We start from the raw sequence: 26,220 nt of genomic DNA on the forward strand, positions 1-26,220 counted from the left end.
CTTCGACCTTAGGACATACGACCTTTCGAGATAAGACCTTTCGACCGAGTTTTAGTCTTTCGACCGGAGGCCCACTTGTTGTAAACTGAATCCTGGCCCAGTTAGGATAGGGATCATGATCATCGGCCCATGTTGTGTTGATTAGCAATATAATTAGTTGTAGGTCGCATACCCGTATCACATAATATATAACCAAGCAAACCCTACCCTTTCACCCATTGTGCGACGGCAGTAGGTGTTTCTCCCCCCTCTTGAGCTATCATCTTATTCGAAGTCTGGTTAGTAATTCTTGTCTATGGATTATTTATATTTGTATGATATCATGTGTATGTGTTATGTGATCATGGCCGCCGAATAGCATGGTAGTTTTATTAAACCTGTTAGGATAACCACTTGAATGATTGGAGTAGACGTTGACATCAGGGACCATGATTGGTGATATCATGTTAATTAATTTAGTAATTTTTGATGTGGTTGCATGTGAGCACATAACACAATTCAAGTAGCCATCGGTCCAATCATTTAATCGGTCCACTCATAGTCATCGGTCAAAACTTAGTAATTGGCTGAATATTTTATCAAAGTTGTTGTCGGCCATTGTTGTGAACTTTTAGTGATGATATTGCAAATTCATGTTGGATAATGTGAGCATGTGCAGCCAAATAGCCAAATAAATAACATATGGTCGGCCATTGTGCCTTTAAATTCATGAGATTGATTAGAGTGTACATGTAAAGTGACGGTCACTAGTGGCTTTGGTACATGTGCATCGTCTAGAAATAATCGGTTGAACATATGGGTGCATGTAAATCAGATTTGGTTGAGTATTGGATTGATTGGTTCGGTAGGAATCTTTGTAAACTAAGATTATATTCGGTTGTGGTATGGTTGCTGTCAATGTCCGGTTCATGTTATGTATATATTTATATGCCTGATTAATACGTTATGTGCTTTGGAAATACATGTCCATGGATCTTGTGATGTTATTAGACTTATGCGATTTAAATGTTAACTATGAAACTTCATTACGTATATTACTTCCATTAGTCCTGATTAACGCTGTGGATACTGTTAAGTTTATCATCACTGTTAACGAATAGTCTGTGTTAGAAAGAACTGAGAAAGCTGTTATACGAAGCATGAAGTTGCATGAGTTCGATTTAGTGTTTACATGATACAAGATGCTAACTGCTAAGCACACTCGGTGTTATACTGTGATGTTAGTTGCATGCAAATTATTGCGAGCATGAACTCACTATGTGTAAATGCATTACATTAGGCCTTGATTGATTGATTATTTGCGAGCACAAAGTTAAGCATACCGAGCAAACCAAGGTGAGTTCACTACATTCGAGCATGCGTCCAAGTGGTTGGGGACAGTCAGTGGGTATTCCATGGGGGGAATGAGTCATTGGGTAAAAACGAGTATATTGGTTAATGATCTCACCTATCATCATTTGTAAGTCCCTCATCGGGTATTAGTTAGTAGCGCTACTTAGGTTTGGCACCCTCACCCCGTGCCTGTAGAGGACGGAGGTGAACTAATGACCCAGTCTGGCCCAGTACTAGATAGGAGTACGTGGGAAGGGCAGTCATGTATTTCAGGAGCCGTCCGTGTTTGGAAATGAGATATTAACAATATTACTTGCATTGGTTATTGAACGGTTTTACACACAACGGGTAACAAACATTTTCTAAAACTGTGAACTCGCCAGCTTTGTCTGATACACGTGTTACATGCTCGCAGGTCGTTAGGTATCTTGGGAATGGGAAGCTTGCTATCTGGGAGTGCTGGAGTGGTCATGGATCGAGGCTCTTGGAGTAAATTATATTTGATACATTGGTTTAAGCGTTATTATGAAACAATTGCTAAACAACTTATTACATGCTTCCGCTACACAACTTTTGAGAATTAATATTATGTTGACAACTTATTTTGTTAAAATAATGTCATGACTTATTTAAATATTTATCATTGGTTCAATATGATTGGTGGCTCGAACTCTGATGCGTAACACACCTCGCGGGGTTTCCGCAGGTGGAATTTTGGGGGTGTTACAGTTTATTTTGGAGAAAGATTTTGGAACGTAAGACTGGAAGGAGGCTCGAACGGTGGTTATTTCACCGATGGATGGCGTAAGGTGGTTGAAGAGGTCCCTATAGACAAATATTATTTCTTTGTTTTTACCAGCCTGGATTTATTAAGCTTTGATGTTTCCGTATTCGATCCTGACACCGGAACAGAAGTTTTTCTAAAAAAGGTTGATTGGTTGTTTTAAAAAGTATATATCGAAACATATTAATTAAAACTGTTAATAATTATACTGATTTTTTTCTGAGGTTTTTTATATTTTCTAGTCTACTGCGGATGATGATATGATAGTTGAACAAAAGTTGCCGGCTGATGTGTGTGAAGATGATCTGGAAGGAAATCAAAAACATGTAAGTATTCAGCTTGTTCATTTTGAAAGTGTTTTATATGTTTAACAATTTCTAATATATTTTTTTGAATTATTATTTAACTTTTACGTATTCATGCTTTATTAGACAAAGATAACTCCAAAAGTGTTTGATATGTTTAACATTAATGAATTTATTTATTAGAATTATTATTAAACTTTTACATAATCATGTTTTGGTAAGAAAGAATGAAAATACAAAACATTCTTTGTTTATTTCAATTATTATTTAACTTTTACATATTCATATTTATTGTTTTTATTGTGAAGGTTAAAGGCAAGTCCAAAGTATATGAAACTCAGGTATTTAAAACCAAAAATGAATACCGCTCAACTCACTTATCGTTATATATTTCATAGTAACATGTTTATTTAAAAGTTGTTACTTATTTGTGTTACTTTTGATACAGACACAACGAAATCTTCGGAGCAGAATTAAAAGAGTTGATGCAGCAGCAAGCACTGGTTCTCCGGTCTTGAAATCCACAGAAACGGTAGAAAACCAAATTGATAATTTTTGGACATTTACGGTTTATATTTTATAGTAAGAAATTTTTAAAAAAGTTAATAATTATTTGTGTTACTTTTGGTACAGACAAAAAGAAATCTTCGAAGCAGGATTAAAAAGGTTGATGAAGCACCAATGACGGGTTCTCCAGTTTTGAAATCCACAAACCTGGTACAACAACAAATTGCAACTTTTTTGGAAATTTTTTTTTCTTTACATAGTTCATATATCTTAATTATGTAGTGGTTTTCGTTCAATATGGTTTCTGCAATAAATGGGTTTGGGTTTAAATTGTTTGCTAAAAATATAGCCACTATTTGTTTGGTTATAATATAGGCGTTCTTTCTTAATTGATAAAATAGTGGTTTGTTCATTTCTTTTTGGTGATAATACATGCTTTATTTGTTTCATGATAATATAGTCATTTGTTCATTTGGTTTCGTGATAATATAGATGTAATTCGCTTCATGATAATATACTCATTTGCTCCTTTTGATTTGATGATAACTTAGGAATTATGTGTTTCATAACAATATAGCTGATAGTATTGTTTTGCATGATTATATAGTCTCAGCTTCCTTTCGTGATAAAATTGTTTTTTGTGATAATAGAGTGTCGTGTAGGGGTCTTCAAAATTAGTGGAGGAACTTGTAAACATCCTAACAACAAAGTAGTAATTTTATTTGTCTCATCTTTATTTGTGTGTGTTTACGAAATCGGATATCCGAACTTCGGAAATCCAAACTTTCGGATACGGTTTCGGATAGTGATATTGAGTATCCGAAATATTCGGATAGCCGGTTTTGAACACTCGTGTTTGTTTCGTAATAATATATAATCTCTATAATATATATCTAGAATATGTTCAAGTTAATTCAATTATGTTCAGAAGAAGCGCAAGAAGACACTTCAAAAACTTAACCCACAATCACCGGTTTTGAACTTCAAAAGAATTGCGGAACACAGAATTGTAAGATTTTGTAGATTTTTTGTGTTTCTTTCTTCAACTTTTTATCCAAAGGATATATTTAATCATGACTGTAATATGTTGTATTTTTCAGCGACTACCACCAAAAATGTCATCTGTGTTGGACTTATCTCCTGCTAATCTCAAAGAAGTCAGTGTTCAAAACCGGACAGGTGAAGTCAACTTTATAATGACCAGATCGGAAAAACACCGCAAAGGGTTCCGGTATGCATTTGTTGGATGGTCGAATTACTTGAAGGCTTGGAACATCAAAATGGGAGCAGAACTATTTTTTGAGTTCAACAACTCAAGCAAGGTCTTGACACTGACAAGGGTTGTGGAGAAGCGTGGTGTTAAGAAGAAAAAATTGCGTGCATGAATCGGAAGTCTACTTGTCGTTGTGGTGGTTTTTATAAACAATATATATGCTAATTTCTTTTGTTGGGCTTTAGAGTCCTACTTCGTCTAGAAAAACTTGGGGCTAAATTAGACAGCTTTTCGTTTATTTTGGGTTGGGCTTTTATGTAAATCAAGGTTAACAGGTACTTAGGTACATGCATGGTTGGTTGTTATTTTTGGGTATAATAACTTGACTAATTTTGATATTATGTCTTACGTTTAATGGTAATACACAGTTGACGTGTGACGCACGGGTTTAAAATTTACAATTAATAACCTATTATTCAATATCAGGTTTTATATCTTAACAATCAAAATAACATCTAAGAGCATTGACATTGATGCCTTCATGTTCATTTATATAATTTCATCAAAATATTTGTTTTTCTCTAAATTATCTTAGCTTTTAAAAAACCTATCACGTCCATCTCTATATGTATATCTTTATCTAACACAAAAACACAAATTTTATTATTTATTTCTCTTTGTTACACACTGACAACAAAAAATATAGTTGATGGATATGAGCCTCTAAATATACAGGTTTACTTTAACGTCTTCACAAATTCTCTATTATAGAGATATCAATGTAATGGTATTTTTGTTGTTACTTTAAATTTAAATTACATATGATTTTTTATATAGACTACTCAACTTATCATTATATTACATTTTAAAAAATGGCAATAAATGAAAATAACGATAATAATATTCATACAATATACTAACGTGTCTGACTTAAACTAAACATAAAGCGACATACACGTACACTTCACTGTTACTGAACACATGATATTTATATTTACATTACAAATTTCTAAAAACTTCTTTGTATACGACATTTGACGTTGTATCAGAAAGATTTCCATCACTATCTAGAATAACAATTTTGAGGCCATCTCGTCGGGTAACTCTTGATAATGCAACATACAATTGACCATGTGTGAAAACTGGATTTTTCAAAAACAAACCAACTCTAGAGAGTGATTGTCCTTGACTTTTGTTTATGGTCATTGCAAAAGATACCGCAAGTGGAAATTGTCTTCTTTGTAACTTAATGTGAAGTTTTTTGTCTGTAGGTATCAACGTAATTCTAGGAATATAATGACGATCGCCAATGTGACTTCCAGAGATAATCTCTACCTGTATAACACGTTTACCCAAAGAGACCACCTTTAATCTTGTTCCGTTACACAAACCACTTTTTTGGTCAATATTTCTAAGAAGCATGACCGGAACACCTACCTTGAAAACTAACCTATGATTCGGCAAACCAGAAGCTTTAATTCCATTAAGAATATCCGGTGAGCATAATGTATCATCTAAATTCTCATTAAGCATTTCTGTTGGACAGATACTATCTGAGCTTAAATATTCCTTCTCAACTCCCGGAAAAAGTGACAGCATACGATCGTTAATTTCTTGAACAACATCATTTGTTGGAGCTAGAATGGCTCTTTGATGGAAGTAATTTTGTTCATTGAAATTATATATAAGAGAAGGATATACAAACTCGATTAACTCTGAAATGGGATCAGACGAATGTTTGATGAGAAGATCTTCGGGTATTTGTAAAATTGCATTGCCGTCATTCACACCACCGACATTACCTTCCCCTATATCCAAAAGCCAGTTTGCAAAGTTGGTAGTTTCTTGTATTTCAGATGGATCATTTGAGGTACTCAACCTCAAATTTTTGGTCAATTTTAGGACTTTGCAAGTTCTCCAAATATAAGAAGAACTTAAAGAAGCATTTACAATTTGTTGTCTGCTTCCTCCTGGCACCACAGGTAGTATTTGTCGGAAGTCTCCTCCAAAAACTATAACTTTCCCACCAAATGGTAATTCTGATGATGCTCCAGATACAGATCTAAAAAGGTCTTTTAACGATCTGTCCAAAGCTTCAAATCCATGTTTATGTACCATTGGTGCTTCGTCCCAAATAATAAGTGATGTTTCTTGTAATAAACGTGCAAGATCGCTATCTGGCTTAATGAAACAAAAAGAATCCTCATCTAAATTGATAGGAATGTGGAACCGAGAGTGAGCAGTCCTCCCTCCTGATAGCAAAAGAGATGCAATTCCACTGGAAGCCACACTTAAAACAATTTTCCCTTCTGATCTTATAGATGCACATAAAGTCTTCCAAAGATATGTTTTTCCAGTTCCACCGTAACCATAAACAAAAAAAACCCCTCCTTTGTTGTTATCCACCGCTGTGATGATTTCTTCATATATAACCCGTTGTTCATGAGTTAATGAAGAGAAAAGGTTACGAAACTCTTCAGCTAATATCTCCTTGTCATAAGCCAACTCTTCACTAAGTAAAAGATTGTTTGCGGAAGATATACAATCATGATTAGGAAAAGGCATACTGGAATACCTTTTAAGAGTGGAATTATTTCGAAGTAAAAACTTTTGGATCTCAAACAATGTTAGGTTCTTAATTTGATCTTCGTTAAGTACCAAACCTGTCAAATAATGAAATTAACGTCTAAATTATATATTACATTAACTTAAACATTTATATAAATTCTATTATAATGGAAAATACCTGGATGTTTTAAAATACGACGTTGCTTGTACAGAATGTCATCTGATAAGTAAGTGAAAGTTTTTTCCCACACAAATTCAGGTCTAGACATACTCTCGGACATTAACATTGTACAAAACAAACTTCTTAAATAATAACCCGATCCGGTGAAACTGGCTTCTATAATTGCTTCAACATATTCATTGTCATCATCCAAAAGGCCATATGCATAACATGCATCTCTAAAAGTAGGATACTCAACATCATTTACGGTTCTAATATCCTCAAAATTTCTTGGACCTTTCACCTTGTTCAACAAAATCCTCAAATAATAAGCTTCACCGACTGAAGGAGAAACCGAATGAATTCTGCCAATTGAAAACCCTCTTTTCCTTGGTTTCCACTTACGTTTGTTGATCTTCCATACAAATTTTGTTGGGAATTCGACATAAGTAAGTTGACGTGCCGCAGGGTATTTTTCATTACAAACAAACCACTGTAAAAACATTGAAGCATTCACTGACGGTTTATCTAACACATCTTCTATTTCTTCAAATTCTTCATAGATAACATGTTGTTGTCCTGGAAGATGAAAAGGAAGCCTAATGACAGAAGGATTCCTATAATGTATATCATAAGAAAAAATCCGCCAAGACGCTTCACAAGCAGATATGTATCTACAACTATAGTAGTCTTTGATTTCATCAACCGTCTTTTCTTGATCATTTGCTTCTTTACTTGGTACAAAACAAATTGATGCCATATCATGACCTTTATTTATATATTTAAACAAATATTTTATTGATCCGGCCTGATTGCACCACTCAACATTGATGTGTGCTTGATATCTTTGTAAAAGAATTTTATTGTATGGCACAACACTGCGGTTATCTAACTTGACATCTGACTTCTCAATAAAAACACCGTTGTTACGTCTTCTATAAACGGGAAAACCATCACCATCTATGCATGTAGATTCACGAAATTTTTTGGGAAAATTTTTGGAACACTTTCCGTCAATCATGCAGGGACAATTCATATTTTCAACACCACAAGGACCATGAATCATGAACTCACTTACAAGAAAATATAACTCTGGTTCTTTGTCTTTGTCAGGTATTTCGGCAGAAATGAATGGATCGATATAATCAACGGTTGGAAGTTTGTGGTCGGCATGCATAAATAAGCACAAATGAGCATGAGGCAAGCCGCGCTTTTGAAACTCCACCGTATATACAACTAAAAATACAAAATAAACAAATTTTAACTTGTGTATTATATTTACTTTTTAATGTTTCCTACCGTTTACTAACTAAATAGGAATATATAACATAGTTTAAAGTTTATTTATTATAAATGTTGAAAAAAAAGTAGAAAAGTTTGAAGACAAAAACAAAAATAATTAAAATACCTGCTTGAAGCTTTCCCAGAATTGCATTATCCCTTAAGTCTTTAATGATGGAATCCAACTTGATTTTAAATAACCTACATAAAATATCAGGCCTATCTTCCGGGTTAAGAGTCGTGTCCTTATGAAACCTCTTCACTTCAGGCCATTTTGGGTTACATGTGATTGTTATGAAAAAATCAGGATATCCATACCATTTACAAAGGGACATGGCATCTAAATAATTTTGAAACATGTACCGTGCACTACCAGTAAAAGACGAAGGTAATATAACACGCTGACCGATTTTAGAGACATCACTTTTGCCTTGTTCTTTAACGGAACATAAATTCTCAAAAGTCTCGCATCTTAATTTCTTTTGTTGAGTACGTATGTATAAGAGCCTTTCGCTTTCAATCATAGTATACGCATCAACCAAAAATTGTTGAAAAAGCCTTCTGGAATTAAGAACCAAAGAAAACGTATTCGATCTATCTTGGATTCTGTAGCAAAAGTATTCTCTCATTGTGCACGTATGTCTTTTACTGGTGGTTGAAGTAGAAACATCACTGCTGGTTGAAGTAGAAACATCACGATGAAGGATATCAATTCTATAACCATCATCACCGTACACAAAAAGTAGGGGATATTGAAGAGCTAAATAAGAAGGATGTAGTTCACTAATACGCTCGAGATAACCTTGTTTACTCTTCACAATAATATCTCTAGGTTCAAACAAAGTGTCAATATCTCCAACTATTAAAGCAGCAACTTCAGAAGCAGTTGGCAAGTTATATGTCCTACCATCTTTATTCCTTTTTGCAATAAGGCGAATCTTTAGATTCTCACAAGGATTTCTTTGAAAACAATCTCGCGCCATTCTGTAAGACTTAACCAACTGATTGTGAGAATCTAACATTGCCTTCAATTCTGAAATAATTTGAAAATCCAAATTTTCGGTACTTGAGCTGGAGTGTTTTCTGCTTTCCCTAATTAAAAAAAAATAAAATATAAAATAAATAAGGATTGATAAAAAAATTATTTTGGAATATGAAATTTTGAAATATTAAATAAAAAACATACCCTAAAACAAATTGTCTGTTTGCAACCTCATTCTCAGTATCATATATATATAACTGAGAAAACTTAGGCTTGGATCCATTCGTTGGTATAAGACTTCCAATACTATGATAATTCTCACCACTAAGTCTGAATACATAAGGAGAATTACCATTGTTAATGGAGTTATCTACTTTTCCACCCATGGAAGTAAAAGAAAACATTGAGTTGTAACGACGAATGTTTTTCAAAAAATGAATGCTTTTAGAGTCCGAAGAAGTATAAAGACTTTTATAATCAGAGGGCGGGGGCTTGACATCGGGAAGTTTGACTTTGCTGTAACCACAACATAGAGAAAAACTTGATTTAGTCTTTCTTTGATAACTTCTTAAGACTTCATCTTTCCATAATTTTGCATGACATGTTTCACATATATGACTCTGATCACCATGATCCAAGTAATCTGTTAATGGAAAAGTTTAATTTTAGTAGTATATAATTATAACATAGTATTGTTAAATTGAAAATAATAAATTGAAAAATATTTGGAAGTGGAATATTACCTTTTGATATGCCACAAAATATATTCGTTATAAATTCTCCGGCAAAATGGAGTTTTTCTCGAGAATTGTTCAACGAAGATAATTGAATATTCTTCTTTGACGTATAAGTACCTGAAAAAGGAATTCGGATTTAACAATTTTGAATATATATAAATATGTTAACTACTAATAATAATTTGAATTTACAATTTGAAAATATAAATAAGTAAGTAACATACTTTGTGGTAATTTGATAGATGCTTGTGTAGTTGACCTTTGAAAGTTTACTGATGGAGATTTAATTGCTTGTTTTTGCCTATCACGATATTGTTTCCTGATGCTCCGACAAAACTTTGGGCTACTATAATCATCAGTGGTGATTGAAGCTGTAAAAGATATAATGTTGTATACAAAGAGAAAAAGTAAATGGATTAATGTACATTTTTATTAAATGCAAAACAGGAAAATTAAAAATTTATATACCATTAGTAATATCTGATAGCATAGGTGTAAAATAGATATTGGAAGAATGAACAGTGGTATGTTGATTTGGATTTGATTGATAAGGAATAACAACTTCCTTCACATAAGGGACAGTTCTATTAATTGGTGAATTGTTAAAACTGAATTGGATATCTGACGAAGAAGTACCTGCAAAAAATATGACAACTATTAATAATAATTTGAATTACTATCTTGTAATTAGATAATGAGACTACCATACTTTGACAATATGTGAGACAGGGTTGTGTACTTGAAATTGGAATGTTTGGTGAGGTAACATTCAGGCCTTTTTTTTTGCTATCCAGATATTCTTTACGGATGCGCCGATTAAACTTCGGGCTAGTATAATCATTATTGGGGATTGAAGCTGTGAAACAAAAAAACGTGGATAACAAAGACAAAAACATAAGGAAAATATGTAGTTTTTAAATAATTGATTATAAATAAATATGTACCATTTGTAACATCTGATAGCAATGGTGTATAATAGATATTTGAAGCAGTGTCAGTGGTATGTGTGTTTGGAATTGATTGATAAGTATTGACGACTTCCTTCCCATAATCGATATTTCTGTTAGTTGGTGATTGGTTAGAAGTAACTGGGACATTTTTCAAACCTGCTTTATGAAAGCAAATATTTAGTATTGTAATAATAGTGTACTGCTAATATTTCCATAAAATGGATATTTTAAATTAAAAAATATGTGAGTAATGAAAATTAACTTTAAAATATAGCTTATTCATAAATAATTAATGGTAAACTGATAAATTACCTTTAGACTTTTTGTGGGAATTCCTTTTATCGATCTCTTCTTTTCGCATAAGTATTCTTTCTTTACAATCTAGAATGAATACACCTATTTCAACAATAATCAAATTGGTGAAAAATAAATAAAGTAAATACATACCATTTGTAATGTTAGAAAGCGGACTTCGCATTTGAAAGCCTGAATACATATAAAAAACTATCATTAGTTTCAAATTATTGTTTTATAAGTGGGAATAAATTAATATTCAATGGCATATATTTATCACAAATAGGAGAAAGTAATGAAAACATGACCTTTCCCTGTGGAAGCCAAATCACAACGTTTCGTTTTTTTAACTGCCATATGTAATTTCCTTTTTTGTCGCATAACCTTTGCTTCATAAATTCCATTGTTTTGATCTGTGGATAATATATGGTATAACTAAGGAAATAAATAATTTACATAGACTGAAATATAAGCCACATTTAGAGAAGTATTTAAAAAATTATAATTTTAAAATGTGGAGTTTTAAAATTACATAATAAGATGTGGAATATTTGGACATTAAAGGATTTGAATGTTTAAAGGGTATAAACTTTTGAAAATTATGTATTTTGATAAATTATGTAGTACAATCGCAATATAAAAAAAAACTTATGTTTAGAATAAAAATTAGCGTTTCTCATGTATTATATGTGAATGTCGATATTTACAAAAGATTTGAGGCTTTTCTGTAACTACTATCAACTGAAGATGATAATATATATTCTTAAAATAGTTGTTGATAAAGGAGCAGAGTTGAAAAAGTGATCAACGTTATCTAGTTATATTTACATTACAACCACATCAAATATAATGTTGTCAAAAATAAAATGAGAAATGTAACAAAACATTAATACATTAAAAACCAAACATAATACTTGCTTTGGAATATTGTCAAGAAGCATTCAGTACAACAAAAGGAAATTAAACTTCTTAAACATAAAAGCTTGAATGATCCAAAGCTTTTGAAGTAGTTCTTAAACGATAAACATTACTTAAAACACATTAAAATAACATAGGAAACCAACACTCAGAACATAAAGACTGTAAAGTCTTCATTTTTCAATTTTTGGAATTAGGAGAGTTGGTTTTCCAGGTTTAACTCGTTTGGTGGTTGACATTTCTCCATTTTCATCAACATCATAACTCTCAACCAAGTTTTTCTTGAAAGCAGGTTTTTTGGTTTTCCTCTTAAAAATCGCAGGCTCACCAATAGGCTTACTTGCCATGGCAGTGTCATCCAAATTTTTGGCCAAAGGGGTGATGACATTATCATCCATGGACTCAGTAGGAACCTAAAAATGATAAACAAAATTGGTGTCAAAAAAAACACTGAAAATTTGTCTTAAATTTATAAGTATTTAATATAATTTTACATACCTTCGCTTTGAAGTCTTCATTTGATTTGGTACCAACAGTGACTCCCATAATAACATCAGTGCAGTTATCATCCTGCATTTTTGGAATAGTTCAATTTTAATATCAAACAACTAAAATACTTCACAAACATATAATTGAAGATAAAGTATAATAATGAGTAAGTTTATAGAGTAGACAATGCATACATTCAGGTTAACAGTATCTTCTGATTCCATATCAGTGAACCTGTTGTTCAAAGAAGCAGTATTTTCCACCTACAATGTTTTCCAGAATTTGAGTATGTCAAATATGTTTATATACTAAATGAACCGGTAATTAAGTACTTAAACTTAATATTACCTCAATGTTGTTTGCTTTCTTCTCAAGCTCAAATATGATATCCTCATCATCAGTCAATTTAGAAACACCAAAAAACCAAAAGTTGTTTTCAATGTTGAACTCACTTATATCAATCTTAAATGCAAATTTTTTCCCTAAAAGAGCTTCAAACTCGTCAGGATACAGACCCTTATCACCACCCTGTAGTATATATACAAAAATATTATTGACATATTACAGGGGACAAAAATAATAATTTGCAAATTTAATAAATGGAAACTTACAGCAACGTGTTTCTCAATTAAGTTAGCTGCAGTTGTTTTTAGAATTCGGCAAGCATCTCTGTCAAACAATGTCAATGACACAGTTCCACTTGAATCTTGAACAGTCAATGGAATTTTAAGCCTAAATCACAAAGTGTCAAAATGTAAGCAATGAAATATAAACAGCTAAGAGAAACAATAACTTTCTAACAATTTAAATTTATTTACACCTTTGAGTATATTGAATCACAGTGTCCTTGCAAGTTGCCGTTTTGCACTCATAAACCTCTTCTTCATCAACCAAGACACCAACCGTAGGTGTATCATTATTAACTTTTGGAAAAACCTTCTTGTTACAAGTTTTACAAGCAAAGTAATACCAAGGCAAATCTTCGGATATCATTTGAACAGTACCAACAACAACAACAGACTTGGCCTATAAAATATGTAGTTTAGTGATAATGACAGAAATAATGTTAATATAAAAACATAGTCATGTGCTTTACCTGATTGAGATTTACTTCAGCTATGTTGTTGAATTCAGATCTAACAACATACTCATCATACAAGGATAAAAAAATTCCAGAAAGCCGAGAAGATTGACTCGAACATGACGAAGCAGCAGAGTTTGCAATAAGCCTGTTACAAATAATTATATTACATTAATATTTATGTAATTATAATATATTAAGGAAAAAATTGAATAAATGAATTCTCGGTTTTCATTCATTGAAATGATTCACCTGTTACGAAAAGTAGTCATTTCATCAACATCAGAATTTATGAAAAGCTTTGAAACATTGAAACAGCTGTTAACATAACCAAAACGACCAAAGTACTTCAGTGTAGCAAACTGCAGAATGACAACAATAACACCATGTTGTTCTCTGTTTTCCCATTGCTCTAAAATCCGATCAGCATAAGAATCCCACAAAGACAGGTATATTGAATCCATCCTTCACATAAAATATCCAAAAATCAGGCTTAAAGTAAATGGGTAAAAAATATAAATTAAGAATTTATAATCAATAGATTGAATAAGAATTAAAATACATACTCTAGATCTTGAATGATGACATTGAGTTTCTTGGTGTCTTTACCCCTTGCTGTCTTAAACTTCTTAAGGTCTTTAACATCAGCAACAAAACCAATAACATCTAGAAAATGACAGTCGGTTAAATGTGAAAACATTATACAGTATATAAAAATATAACTAAAAAACATGTATGAGGTTTTTAGTCACCTATAGATTTGTTTTCTGGAACAGTTTTGTCAATGATATCCTTAAAGGATGTGAATGAGAACCCATAGATGGGACCATTGAAATCCTTACATGGATACACATCGGTATCACAGTAGATTCCCAGCTTGTTTTTGTTGTCCACATACTTGTACTTGGACTCATTTAAACCAATAGTGGGTTTGACAATGAAATAGCAATCTGTTTGAAAATTTGAAAAATAAACATAAAAGAATTAAAAAAAACTATACAAAGTGAACATGTAACGTACATGTAAAAAAGTTGGTATGTAAAACATAAAATTTAAAAAGTAATCAAAAACTTAATATACTAAAGTTACAATTGAAGGTTGTAATATTAACTTAAAATTATAACCAACAAACAATGTACAAATATATTAAGCATTTGCTTATTTATACATGTTATAACTTATTGCATATAACTAAGTTATAGGTACCTTTTACTTCTACAATATGTGGATGTCACCAATTTATTTTTAATAAATTTAAGGATAAGGTAAATGTAAGTATACAAATATTATAGGATGTTTATAATATAAGCATATAAGGTACTTCAATGAGAATGTGGTCAAAACTTGTGGTTGTTCCATTAGAAACTACTCATAACTTATTAGGGATAAGATGATAATACAATTGATAATACGTTATTGAATATACATTAACTTATAACTACCATTTAGTTCTACACTATGTGGATGTAAATAACTTCTTTTAAATAAATTTATGGATACGGAAATTGGAAGTATACAAATAATTTATCATGTATAAAATAGAAACATGTGAGGGACTTAAATGAGAATATGGTGAAAACTTGACGTTTTAAAATTTGGAACTAATCATAACTATCTAGGGGTAACATTATATTACAACTCCTAAATTAATGACATGTGACTAAAAATAATTTAAAAACAAACACATAAACAACCAAGGCAGCTGTAAAAATTAACATTTTATTATAATTAAGGCAGCTGTAAATAAGTTAATATGAAACAGTTAAACAGGCAACTTGTTGCATTAAATATTAGTTAAACTACTTTAAAAGGTTATAAGAATATACCTGATTCATTCAAAAGTTGTTCAAATCTCGGAAACCATCTTCGGAGAACATTGGCTTGCATGGTGGTTCCCTGTCAAATAAAACATGAAAAGTAAAAATAATAAGGATAATAAGCACAAAAAAATATAAATACTTTTAGGAGATGACAGAGAAAAGAAACAGGAAACTTCATTTTTACATGTTAAAGTGAGATGTTCATAAGCAGAAGGATAACACTTTAAATTAAAGGGATAAGTAATTAGATAACCAAAATTTTAACAAACTGACTGCCTGACTGGATGCAAAGGTTATAAGTTTGTTTAAAAATTTTTCACTTTATTTCAAAAACCCCTTCTTCATAGCACTTTAACAAACTAAGAGAAAAAATTACTGACTGGATAAAACTTTAACTTAAACGGATAAGTTAAATATTTAAATTTGTTCGTTATTTCAAATAACTCTACTTCATATGAGAAATATATACCTCTTCATCAACAACGATCATTTCGATTGAGTAAAACTGCTCTGGATTGTTATACATCGGTTGCTTCCATAAACGGAGTACACGAACCTTCACAGTGTAATCACGGCGAGCCAAATCCAAATCCTTCAAATAGGTGATGTTACTATATCAAAGAAATATGCGTTAATATTACTATGTATAAAATACAATATGAAACAGAAAATGTATAAAAATTCAATTCCCTACCCGTGCTCCATTAGTTCAGTAATTTGCTTCAAAGATCAAAGGGAAGAAGGAGAATTGAAGTTGGTGAAAAAGGAGGAAGGGGGAGTGGATATAAATAGTGAGGGTTGGAAGAAAAAAACAAAACTATATAAGGTATATGAAAGTAATCAGATTTAGTCTTTTTTCTTGGATAGGTAGTAGATTAACTAAAAGGTGAAACACTTTGAAATGGTGTATTTGTCCTTATAGTTGACCGACAAAAAGGTTAAAGCTTACAAAACCTCCAAATATGAAACCATGAACCGTTGAAAGTGAAATTTTTAAACGAACAAAAAATTCAGACCCATTTTAGGCTTTCAGTTTTGTTTTTATTATTCTGTTTTTATAACTATTGTCTGTTAAGGGCCTTAATAGGCTGTATAAATATCAGTTGGGTATGTAGAGTTTTTTATGTTAATGAACCGTTGAAAGTCAAATTTTTAAAGGAACAAATAATTCAGACCCATTTTAGGCTTTCAGTTTTGTTTGTATTATTCTGTTTATATAACTACCGTCTGTTATGGGCCTTAATAGGCTGTATGAATATCAATTGGGCATGTAGAGTTTTTAAAGTTAATACTTCTTCTTAAAAGTATTTAAATACATATGTATATCAAATATCTTTTACTATTCTTAAGGACTACTGTTGTAAAGGTTTAAATTATTTATCTTTGTAAAAATAAAACAGGTTTCCGGTCTTTAAAGTGATTACAAAAGTATGGTTATGAGTAGAAAACAAAGTGTCTTTATGAAACATCCTTGAAATTTTTGATTTACTTTAAAAAAAAATGAAATAATGTAAGTATATTTTTAAACAAAAAGCCTTGACCGTTAATAAACTGAATTTGTGATCAATTTGTGAGTACATATACAACGATAACATAAAATGAGACTTAAAAAATTATATAACTTTGTAAAAAAGAAAGATATTTCCGGTCTTTAAAATGTTTACAAAAATATGGTTGTGAGTAGAAATCAAAGTGACTTGACCTAAGGTCCTTGAACATTTTTATTTACTTTCAAAAAAGGAATTAAAAGGAAAAGGTATTTTTGAAAGTCAAAATTAAAAGGAAAAGGTTTTTCTGAATGGTGAAAAGTGGAACAAAGATGGGTAAGGTCAACTAAAATGAAAAGGTATTTCTGAAAGTCAAAATTAAAGGTTTAAAAAATGAGGAAAAGTGTGTCTTTGTATTTTTTTGCTTATCCTGGTTTTTTAAATATAGTAATCTGAAAAGTAAAGGAGGTGAACAGTATTTTTATGGAAGAGTTAGATTACCTTGTTGATACAAAGACAAACTTGTATACTATAGGAATTCTTAGAAGTGTAAAATGTAAAAAGTTGTAAAATAGGTTAAAAGAAATACCAAAATTAATTCAAACGTGTTTGGAATATTTTGTTTTCAAATACAGAATCGTGACATAATGGTTTACCAATATGAAATTCAATTGAAAAAAAATTTACTTTAAATTTTTGGGTTCGTTCATCCTAAACATGTTACTAATCAATTTGGGAGTACATTTACAACGATAACATAAATTGAGACTTAAAATATTATATACCTTTGGACCATTCAAACTCACCTAACTGACATCTTGGATTCAGGTTTGATCCATCCAATGCTGAAAACTTATGATTCCATAGAAACTTATTTGTATCACCTACAACAAAAAAAATTAACTAAAAATATAAACTCTATTATGAAACTGATATGAACTGAAATAAAAACATGTTATCCCTTTTTAATAAGCTATAACCTAGGAAAAACACACCTTATCTTTTTAATAAGATAAAATTAGACTTCAAAACTTATATACCTTTGGACCATTTGAAACTCAGCTGACTGAGATTTTGATGATTCCATCCAATGCTGAAAAATGATGATTCCAGATAAACTTATTTGTATCACCTACAACAAAAAAATATTGATGAAAATCAAAAGTCTATTATGAATCTGATATGAACTGAAAAAAAAATGTTATCACTTATTAAAAAATAACTTTAGATGATACATTTTCACGTAACAAAAAGCAATCCTCTGTTGAAGAAGCAACCAGTGACAGATTTTTGATGGAATTATTATGAGGGGTCGGTGACATTGTCGAGGAGAATAAGAAATGCTATCACTAAGCATCTAATGACACTCCTTGACAACATCACCGACACATCGATGTCTCCAGCAGAGGTCTGTCAGTGGTCGCTAATTCAACAGAGGGTTAATTCTTATTAAGTTTTTAGGCGTATCATCTAAACAGCAAAAACTGTGAACTTATGGATTTATTTTAAACCGCAATTAAACCATCTGCAAAAAAAAAAGGGATTAGAATTTAAAAATGACAAATAAATATGACTACAGAAATATGAAAATTGATGGAAACATGTTCAAGTATTTACCTATAGTGGATCTGTTGATGATAAGCAAAAACCAAAATTTGTTTACAAAATAGAACAACATCTTTCTTTATGTGTATTTGAAAACAAAAGTGTTAGACTTCACTAATGGATACGTCAAAAGTAAAAACAGCGGAGTCACATAAAGAAAACCGTCGATTCAAAACCAGGAACATTAAACCTCTGGCAAATAAACATCCTAATTAATTATGTCAGTCATATAAAGGACTGTAATCAACATATTGGGTAATTATATCAGCCAAATAACCTTGTACATAGATACACATAACAACAAAATTTAACTCCCATACAATTGAAACGCGGTTTAAAACCATATTTCAAATCAAATCAAAGAAACACGGATTCATATAATCATCATCAACATCATCAAAATAAAAACTAAATAACGTTTAGGGTTAAAGTGTATTTAAAACATCATCATCATGAAATTATACATTTAAATACACGCGATAAATCATAAACAGGATTAGAATAACAAAATGGAATCACAACTCATAGATACGGATTAAACATTTTGTTGTTCATAAATACACATAGCAACAAAATTTAAGTGGCATACAATTGAAAGGCGGTTTTAAACAATATTTCAAATAAAATCAAACAAACACGGATTCATATAATCATCATCATCATCATCATCATCATAACAGAACATAAAGTAAATAAGGTTTAGGGTTAAAGTGTATTTAAAACATCATCATCATGAAATTAAAAATTTAAATACACGCGATAAATCAAAAACAGGATCAAAAACATAACAAAATCAAATCAAATCAACAAACCCTAAAATTAAAAGATGAACAAACCCTAACTTTTAATACACGTGGTTCAGATCTACAATAATCACTAACAAAATCAAATCAACAAACGCCTAGAATCAAGAACAGTGATCAAAAACATAACGAAAACATAACCTATTAAACGCGGTGTTTTAATCTTGAACAAAGTTTAAAAAAAACAAAATATTTTTTAGGGATAATCAAACCTGAGACAGAAAAGGATGCAAATAGCTCGAAGAAACAGTAATATGATCAACGGATGGTTCAGATCTACAATAGTAAGTAAGAAAAACAGGTTAAAAACAAACGACAATGAAGAAGAATTAACAAATAATGAGGAATCCCATACATGTTAATCGCGTGGTTAAGATCTTCAACCATGGATGAGTGATGGAAATGACCAATGGAAGAATAAACCCTAATCTGAAATACACGGGGATCAGATCTACAATAATCAGTAACAAAATCAACTCAAGAAACTGATAAAAGTGAAGAACAATTAAACAAAAAAGAATAAAACCATACCTGCTAATAACGTCGTTAAGATCCGGAAGCATGCCGGAGTGATGGAGAAGAAGAATGGTTGAGCGAGTGGAGAGGAAAGAAGAACGAATGGTAGCGGCGGTGGGGAACTTTTAGGGTTTCTTCAAAAGGGGGTTCAGATCTACAATAGAAAGGTAACAAAATCAAATCAAGAAACTGATAAAAGATAACAACAACGAACAAAAAAAATAAAAATCCATACCTGCTAATAGCGTGGTTTAGATCAGGAACCATGTATGACTGATTGAGAAGAAGAAGGGTTGAGCGAGGGAAGAAGGAGAGAAGAAAGAAGAAAGAATGGTAGCGGCGGTGAATACACTTTTAGGGTTTCTTCAAAAGTTTACCCAAAAACCGGGTTCTCACAAGTTGAAGACGTGGAGCCTTCTATGGTGAACACGTTAGTAAAATCAAGGAGGTGTTGACAAGTGTATTGGTTGAATGTGGTGATGCCAAGTGGCAGAACCTTGTTCTTTTATTAGGTATAGAGATGCCATGGGGAGCTACCCCACTATTTTAAACCACTAGACCCGTTACCATATCGACTACTGACTTAAGTTATGTTGAGTGCCCCGCGTCCTCTGCGGCACGGTATCATCATTGACTAAGTGCCCAAGTATATTATTCCACGTCCGTCCTCTGCGGCACGGTGTGAGGCTTATCAAACCTAATAGCGCTATTTAACTAATAACCCGTTCGCCATTGGCCTTGCGATTAAGTCGATATAAAATATGGGGGACTTTAAGATAGAGTTGTTGTCTAGTAAGCTCAAGACATGTATTATAATGGTTGTCGTCCTTCACCTAGGAGGACGGTAGTACGTATTCTACCCAAGGAGAATACGCAAGTTGCATCCCACCCAAGGGGGATAGTTGTTGTTTAACCCATTCCCAAACCACCGGGAATCCCATGCTTTGATGAAAAGTGTGAACTCACCTTCGATTGCTTGGTTGGTCTCTTAAAATGGTTAGGAGTCAAGGTAGGTCAATCAAGTCCTATTACGATTACCATTTAGTTTATTAGTGTGTTCAAGTAAGCCACAAAGCTCCTACACGTATCTAACACGTACCATGCACTCACTTTCACAACTTACGTACATATACATATTCCACATATAATTACTCGTGATCAAAGCACACAATAATTCACATAACACTTTCGCTAACATTAAACAAGTTGGATCATTCTCAGATAGCATAAACGACATTTAGATGCGCATATAACAGCTTATTACGTTTCAGCTTTAACGTCTAGAACTGGGCTGTTTCGGGTATTTTTATAAAATAGTTATCTTATTCCAAAAATTCTAAATAATTTACAGAACATTCTAAGTGGTCAATATCACCTTGTGTAAAAATCTCAGGACCTAATTCATTAGCAATTATTTAATAAAAATCATTTACTGGGCTGCAGTCAGATTCGTCACTTTCTGACTGCAGTCCACGGAACAATTCATTTAAAAATCATCGTCAGCCCGATTGGTGAAATTCCAGTTGGAGATTTTCGGAAACATCCGTGCCCAGCTACTATATGAAATTCACAGCCCAACTCTATCCAGTTTACAAGTTACAATGAAAAGTGTAACATGGATTTTCTGCAGAAAAAACGCAGCTTTTGCTACTGTACAAAACAGTCCTTTAAAAATAGCAAACGACCTCAGAAAAATGTGATTCAAGCGCCATTTGAAGAAGTTTTCGAAAATGTATGATTTAGACTTCAGAAAATCAGTTTTACGATAAATAACGACCAGTTTACAGCCAACGGAAGTTGGCTGCAGAATCTCGGACAGATTCTGCTTTCGCTATCCAAACTCCCCAACCGAATAACTAATGCACCCAATGACCCATATCGATTATTTAAAGCAGATTATCATCCTTATACGTCAGCTGCATCATTAAAACAGCAGGATTTTACCCAGATACCTTCAAGATCCATCCCGCCTAAACCCTAGCAACTAACCGAGTGCAACACTAACCAAAACAACACCTAATTCACGCAACTCATCTGATCATCATATCCTCACATCATCGACTAATCGTTTAATCAGAAACAACTCATCCTATTCGATCATCACATAACAAAAATCATCGATCATCATTATCATGATATCATTACTCAACAATCGAATTCCGAAGCCGTTTCATCAACACAAAATCACAATTCCCACATCGATTTTTATGAATATAATCCATCATTCAATTCACATGAATTCATCAAAGATTCGTTCAGTATATAATCCTAACACAAATCATTATGCAAAACAAAACTAACACATACATCATGCATAACAAAATCGAGCAACACATCATGGAATCATGCAGCATAGTATAACAAGGAGTTAAATCGAATGATGGTGATCATGTACTAACCGAATACAAGATGAAATTGAGGAGGATCTCGAGAAAGAGAAAGCTGTCGTCAAGTTTTGAAGGAGAGGGGAGAGCTAGGGTTTTGATGTTGTATTGTGTTTAATAAGTTATGGGAGTTACACCTCGTTCATGTGTGTATATGTGTATATGCGCATAAGCGGCAAGTTGGGCCCATGGTTTGAGCTTCGTCTGGGCTGTGTACCAGCGCATAAGTGGCAGGGGTTTGGGCTGTGAACAACCCATCGAAGGATGAGGAGTGTGCGGTCCGAGAGTGGTGTGCGGTTCGGGTTTTTATTTATTTTTTAAAAAAAATATCTAACAACTCCTAACCATTGAATAAAACCAATCACATATATTTAACCACATTAATCATTCCATATAACATACACGTAATCACAACATACACAAAGCATGAAAGAGGTCAGTACACGAAGAAAAGCCTTGAAAATACGAGTTGTCACATCATCCCCAAGTTGAAAGAAATTTTGTCCCGAAATTTAGCACGTAGTTACTGAGGAAGCTAGTTGTGTTGAGTGTTTTCCTGGGGTATCACATCATCCCTTTGTCTGTAGCTTCATTGTTTGACTCATCTTTCTTAAACAACTGAGGATACTTGTGTTTCATTTGGTCTTCTCGTTCCCAGGTAAACTCTGGGCCACGACGGGAGTTCTAACGAACTCGAACAATAGGTATCTTGCGGCGTTTGAGAGTCTTGATCTCCCGGTCCATAATTTCCACCGGTTCCTCGACGAAGCGAATCTGGTCGTCGATAGTGAGTTCCTTGAAAGGAACTATGAGGGTCTCATCTGACGGACACTTCTTCAGATTCGACACATGAAAATACGAGTTGTCACAAATACCCACACCTGTTCCAGTAGACCTCGAGGACGAGATCTAAAACAAGGTGGGGAGGATATAACAACCCCCCTAGAACCCTTAACATAACCTTAAACGTTCCTTACGTACCCCATACATGGAAAACGGACCCGAAATACCTTTGTACTTGTGAAAATCAAGAAAAACGAAATTCAGCAGTCGCTCGCGGGGTGTGACTGAGACCACCTTGGTCTATCGCGGGTCGCGACTACCTTTGTTTGTCGAACAAGGCATAGTGCCACGTGGCACGTGACTCACCTAAGCTAGACCGATGACTGGGCAAAGCTATAATCGAGACATCAGTCCTCGCGGGCCGCGAAGGACTTCCTTGTCTTCTTCGCGGGGCACGAGCCGCCCTAAATTCAGCCTATAAATTGGATCGACGAGCTCATTTGAGTTTTGTTCAAAATTTCTAATCTCTCTCAATTTCTATAGAGTAGAAATTCTACTCGGGCATAATACCTACTATAAAGCGAAGCTCTGCCTCGTTGTAAGTACTATAACCCTGCTATTACCCTACACGATCGATTTAGGATTCCGTAACGCATGTCGGCTTTGCCCGATTCAGTCGTTGGAATTCTGTCTCGTGTTACACCCGATTAATCTAGGACTCCGTAATGCATGTCAAGGCTCTGCCTGACTCAGTCATTGGAGTTCTGTCTCGAGTTGTACGGTTAATGTGATTTGGATTATTTTACTAACACGTGTGCATTGTTTAATTTTAATAGATAATAACCAGGAGAATCATCAGGAAGCTTTAGTTTTACCTAAGTCAACAATGTGAGTACATCTGCTTTTTGCCACCTTTTTGTAAATATATTTTTGTGAGTCAAAATATTTTACCAAAACCTTAAAAGTAATTGAGTATTTGTGATTCTATAATTACTGCCGGTATGTTGGGGTTTTGTATACAAAAAGTAGAAAACGTTACCATTGGACAAAGAGTTAGCCAATGGGTAATATGACCCATAAGTCAGGTGTTGACAATACTGAATGAGTAATGGAGTAGATGAAAGCAAATGTAATTGCGGATGCCCTCAATTCTGTGAAGTTGTAAAACTGTTTTCATTAATTTGGGATACACTCACCGGTATTTCTTGCTGATAAAATGTTTTTAAAACGCGTTTCAGGTAATAAAATGTGAAAGCCCATAGAAGCCACCTGGAAAGCACTGAAGGCTTGGAAAAATGACTATAAAAGTTACCTAAATAAAAAGGAGTTTTTGTTTTCAATAATTAGGGTTTACCCCTACAAATGTATTGTCAAATGAACTTGGGTTTTTATACCAAAAAGCGATTATTAAAAGAGTCTGGTGTTTTACTCTGATCAAAATATTTCCTAACTATGGTCCTGATATATTCCGCTGCCAAACTAATAAATACCGATACCACCCATCTGAATGCTCGCGGCGCCCGCTCCGAGATAGGGGTCGGGGGTTGCGACACACATATTCAAATTTGTTACAATTTGTTTAAGGAAAACTTTCATATTATAGATTTTTAAATGGGAATAAGCATCCATATAAAATTAAGAAAGTAAATTTTATTTTTCCTTATAAAAGTTTGAAGATCCGCTATCGTGAGCGTTTTTTTCTGAAAACCTCCGATATAGATTATTTTCCATAAAAATTATATTAAATTTCAGTCCGTCTTTCGGTTTCGTAAGTTTGCAAGACATTACGAGCTATATAATAACAACTAGGTTCTAATCAATACTAGACAATATTCAGAATAAAATCTGTCACTATATGGACACGGAGCTACCGGTCACGACGGGGTTGTGAACCCGATAGATCTATCAACAATTCCATGTGTTCAATTCTTAATGATTAAAATGGCTATACCACTCCACTCAAGGTGCCCCGCAACTAGGTCACCTAGTTGCCCTCCTCAATTGAACAAAATATATAACCTACTAGAAAGATTAATTTAATAAGGTGCTCTCAGACACCCACACTCCTGCGTTCCACATAGAAACGTCTTTATATCAATTAAACTCCTGTTTCTCCCCGAAACCTGTATGATACTTTTTAAACTCATTTTTCTTGAAAACAGTTTAAGTTATACATCATTTGAGTTCATAAACATATTATGATACTCTAACAATCGTATTTTCAATGAAAATACATTTTTATATAATTTGAAAGCATATTTTATATGAAAACATATACTTTGCTTTTAATGACATGTTTTTCTTTGAAAATATTAAGTAATATAGTAAAATGACGTTTTAGTGAATTCTCACTAAAATACATATATTCGTCCTTTTAACGACGTGTTGTTCCCCCAAAACAGTTCATAAACAGTAAAAAGAGGGTATTTGTGACACTCACCTTTGGGTGCGTTTTATATTATTGCAATCCCTCAAATTGGTTTATTCGTCCTAAATTAAGTAAGAACGATTCAATAACCAATTATTCTACAAATAACTAAGTTTCTCCGATACTTAGAATTTTCACATAACTTCGAGATTTTCTCGTAAAGTCTTTGTTTTGATTATGGTGGCATTTATATATATATAGGGTCGGGATTTAGAGAAAATGGTAGAAAGTGTGAGAACAAGAGAACGCTTATGGATCGTCCGATCAAAACAATCTATGGACTAGATTGGCGAGGTGGCGTTTTCGTAAATAACATCAATTTTATTACGTGGACGTGCCTCATTAAGAGTAAAAAGATCTTTACACTTCTATACCAAAACGCCATACTAATGAATAAAACGTCATTATGGACCAAAACACATCCCTATATAAACAAAAACATCCTAGACATAATAAAAACACACCCCCAGAACCTGAAACGCCATATTTTCTACTATATACCATTCATCTTACAAACGCAAAAATCCCCAAAACATCAAAGACAACAACTCAAAAAACGCCATATTTTCTACTATATACCATTCATCTTAGAAAGCGCCAAAACACTCAAACATCAAAAGATTTCAAAAAATCGACGGTTCTTTCAGATACACTATTTCCTCAGTAAAATGCCAAAAATGGCAAATATCGTTTCTTGTATATTCAAATATTGTTCTACGCCAAAGTTTCGGATAATGCATTCTTCCCTAAGGTGATGTGACTCAAATAACATTTTGCTACATGAAGTGGACAA

General features: G+C 32.9%; 2 protein-coding genes and 1 long non-coding RNA gene across 3 annotated transcripts; 1 reads left to right on the forward strand and 2 right to left on the reverse strand.

Moving 5' to 3' along the window:
- The first annotated feature begins 2,169 nt into the window (after nt 1-2,169).
- On the forward strand, nt 2,170-2,747 carry LOC118481270. Its single transcript, XR_004865159.1, has 3 exons — nt 2,170-2,261; nt 2,359-2,442; nt 2,730-2,747. It is a non-coding gene; the product is annotated as an uncharacterized LOC118481270 (long non-coding RNA).
- Nucleotides 2,748-5,140: 2,393 nt separating this feature from the next.
- Nucleotides 5,141-11,470, reverse strand: LOC110870171. The gene is made up of 12 exons (XM_022119375.1): nt 11,422-11,470; nt 11,267-11,305; nt 11,132-11,215; nt 10,814-10,975; nt 10,609-10,725; nt 10,338-10,505; nt 10,094-10,240; nt 9,876-9,986; nt 9,337-9,775; nt 8,278-9,242; nt 6,888-8,105; nt 5,141-6,804 (listed from the first exon to the last, which is right to left on the reverse strand). Exons 1-12 carry the CDS (start codon nt 11,468-11,470, stop codon nt 5,141-5,143), a joined length of 5,163 nt encoding a protein of 1,720 aa, XP_021975067.1.
- A 734-nt stretch (nt 11,471-12,204) lies between these two features.
- On the reverse strand, nt 12,205-20,099 carry LOC110870170 (replication protein A 70 kDa DNA-binding subunit B-like). The gene is made up of 18 exons (XM_022119374.1): nt 20,068-20,099; nt 19,882-19,986; nt 19,672-19,767; nt 19,529-19,592; nt 18,431-18,433; nt 17,949-18,040; nt 15,891-16,032; nt 15,428-15,497; nt 14,354-14,551; nt 14,168-14,267; nt 13,854-14,066; nt 13,617-13,749; nt 13,341-13,546; nt 13,132-13,252; nt 12,869-13,048; nt 12,715-12,783; nt 12,530-12,601; nt 12,205-12,444 (listed from the first exon to the last, which is right to left on the reverse strand). Exons 1-18 carry the CDS (start codon nt 20,097-20,099, stop codon nt 12,205-12,207), a joined length of 2,136 nt encoding a protein of 711 aa, XP_021975066.1.
- Between the last annotated feature and the right edge of the window lie 6,121 nt (nt 20,100-26,220).

The sequence above is a fragment of the Helianthus annuus genome, chromosome 8 (genome assembly GCF_002127325.2).
Source record: "Helianthus annuus cultivar XRQ/B chromosome 8, HanXRQr2.0-SUNRISE, whole genome shotgun sequence".
Classification (NCBI taxonomy): Eukaryota; Viridiplantae; Streptophyta; class Magnoliopsida; order Asterales; family Asteraceae; genus Helianthus; species Helianthus annuus.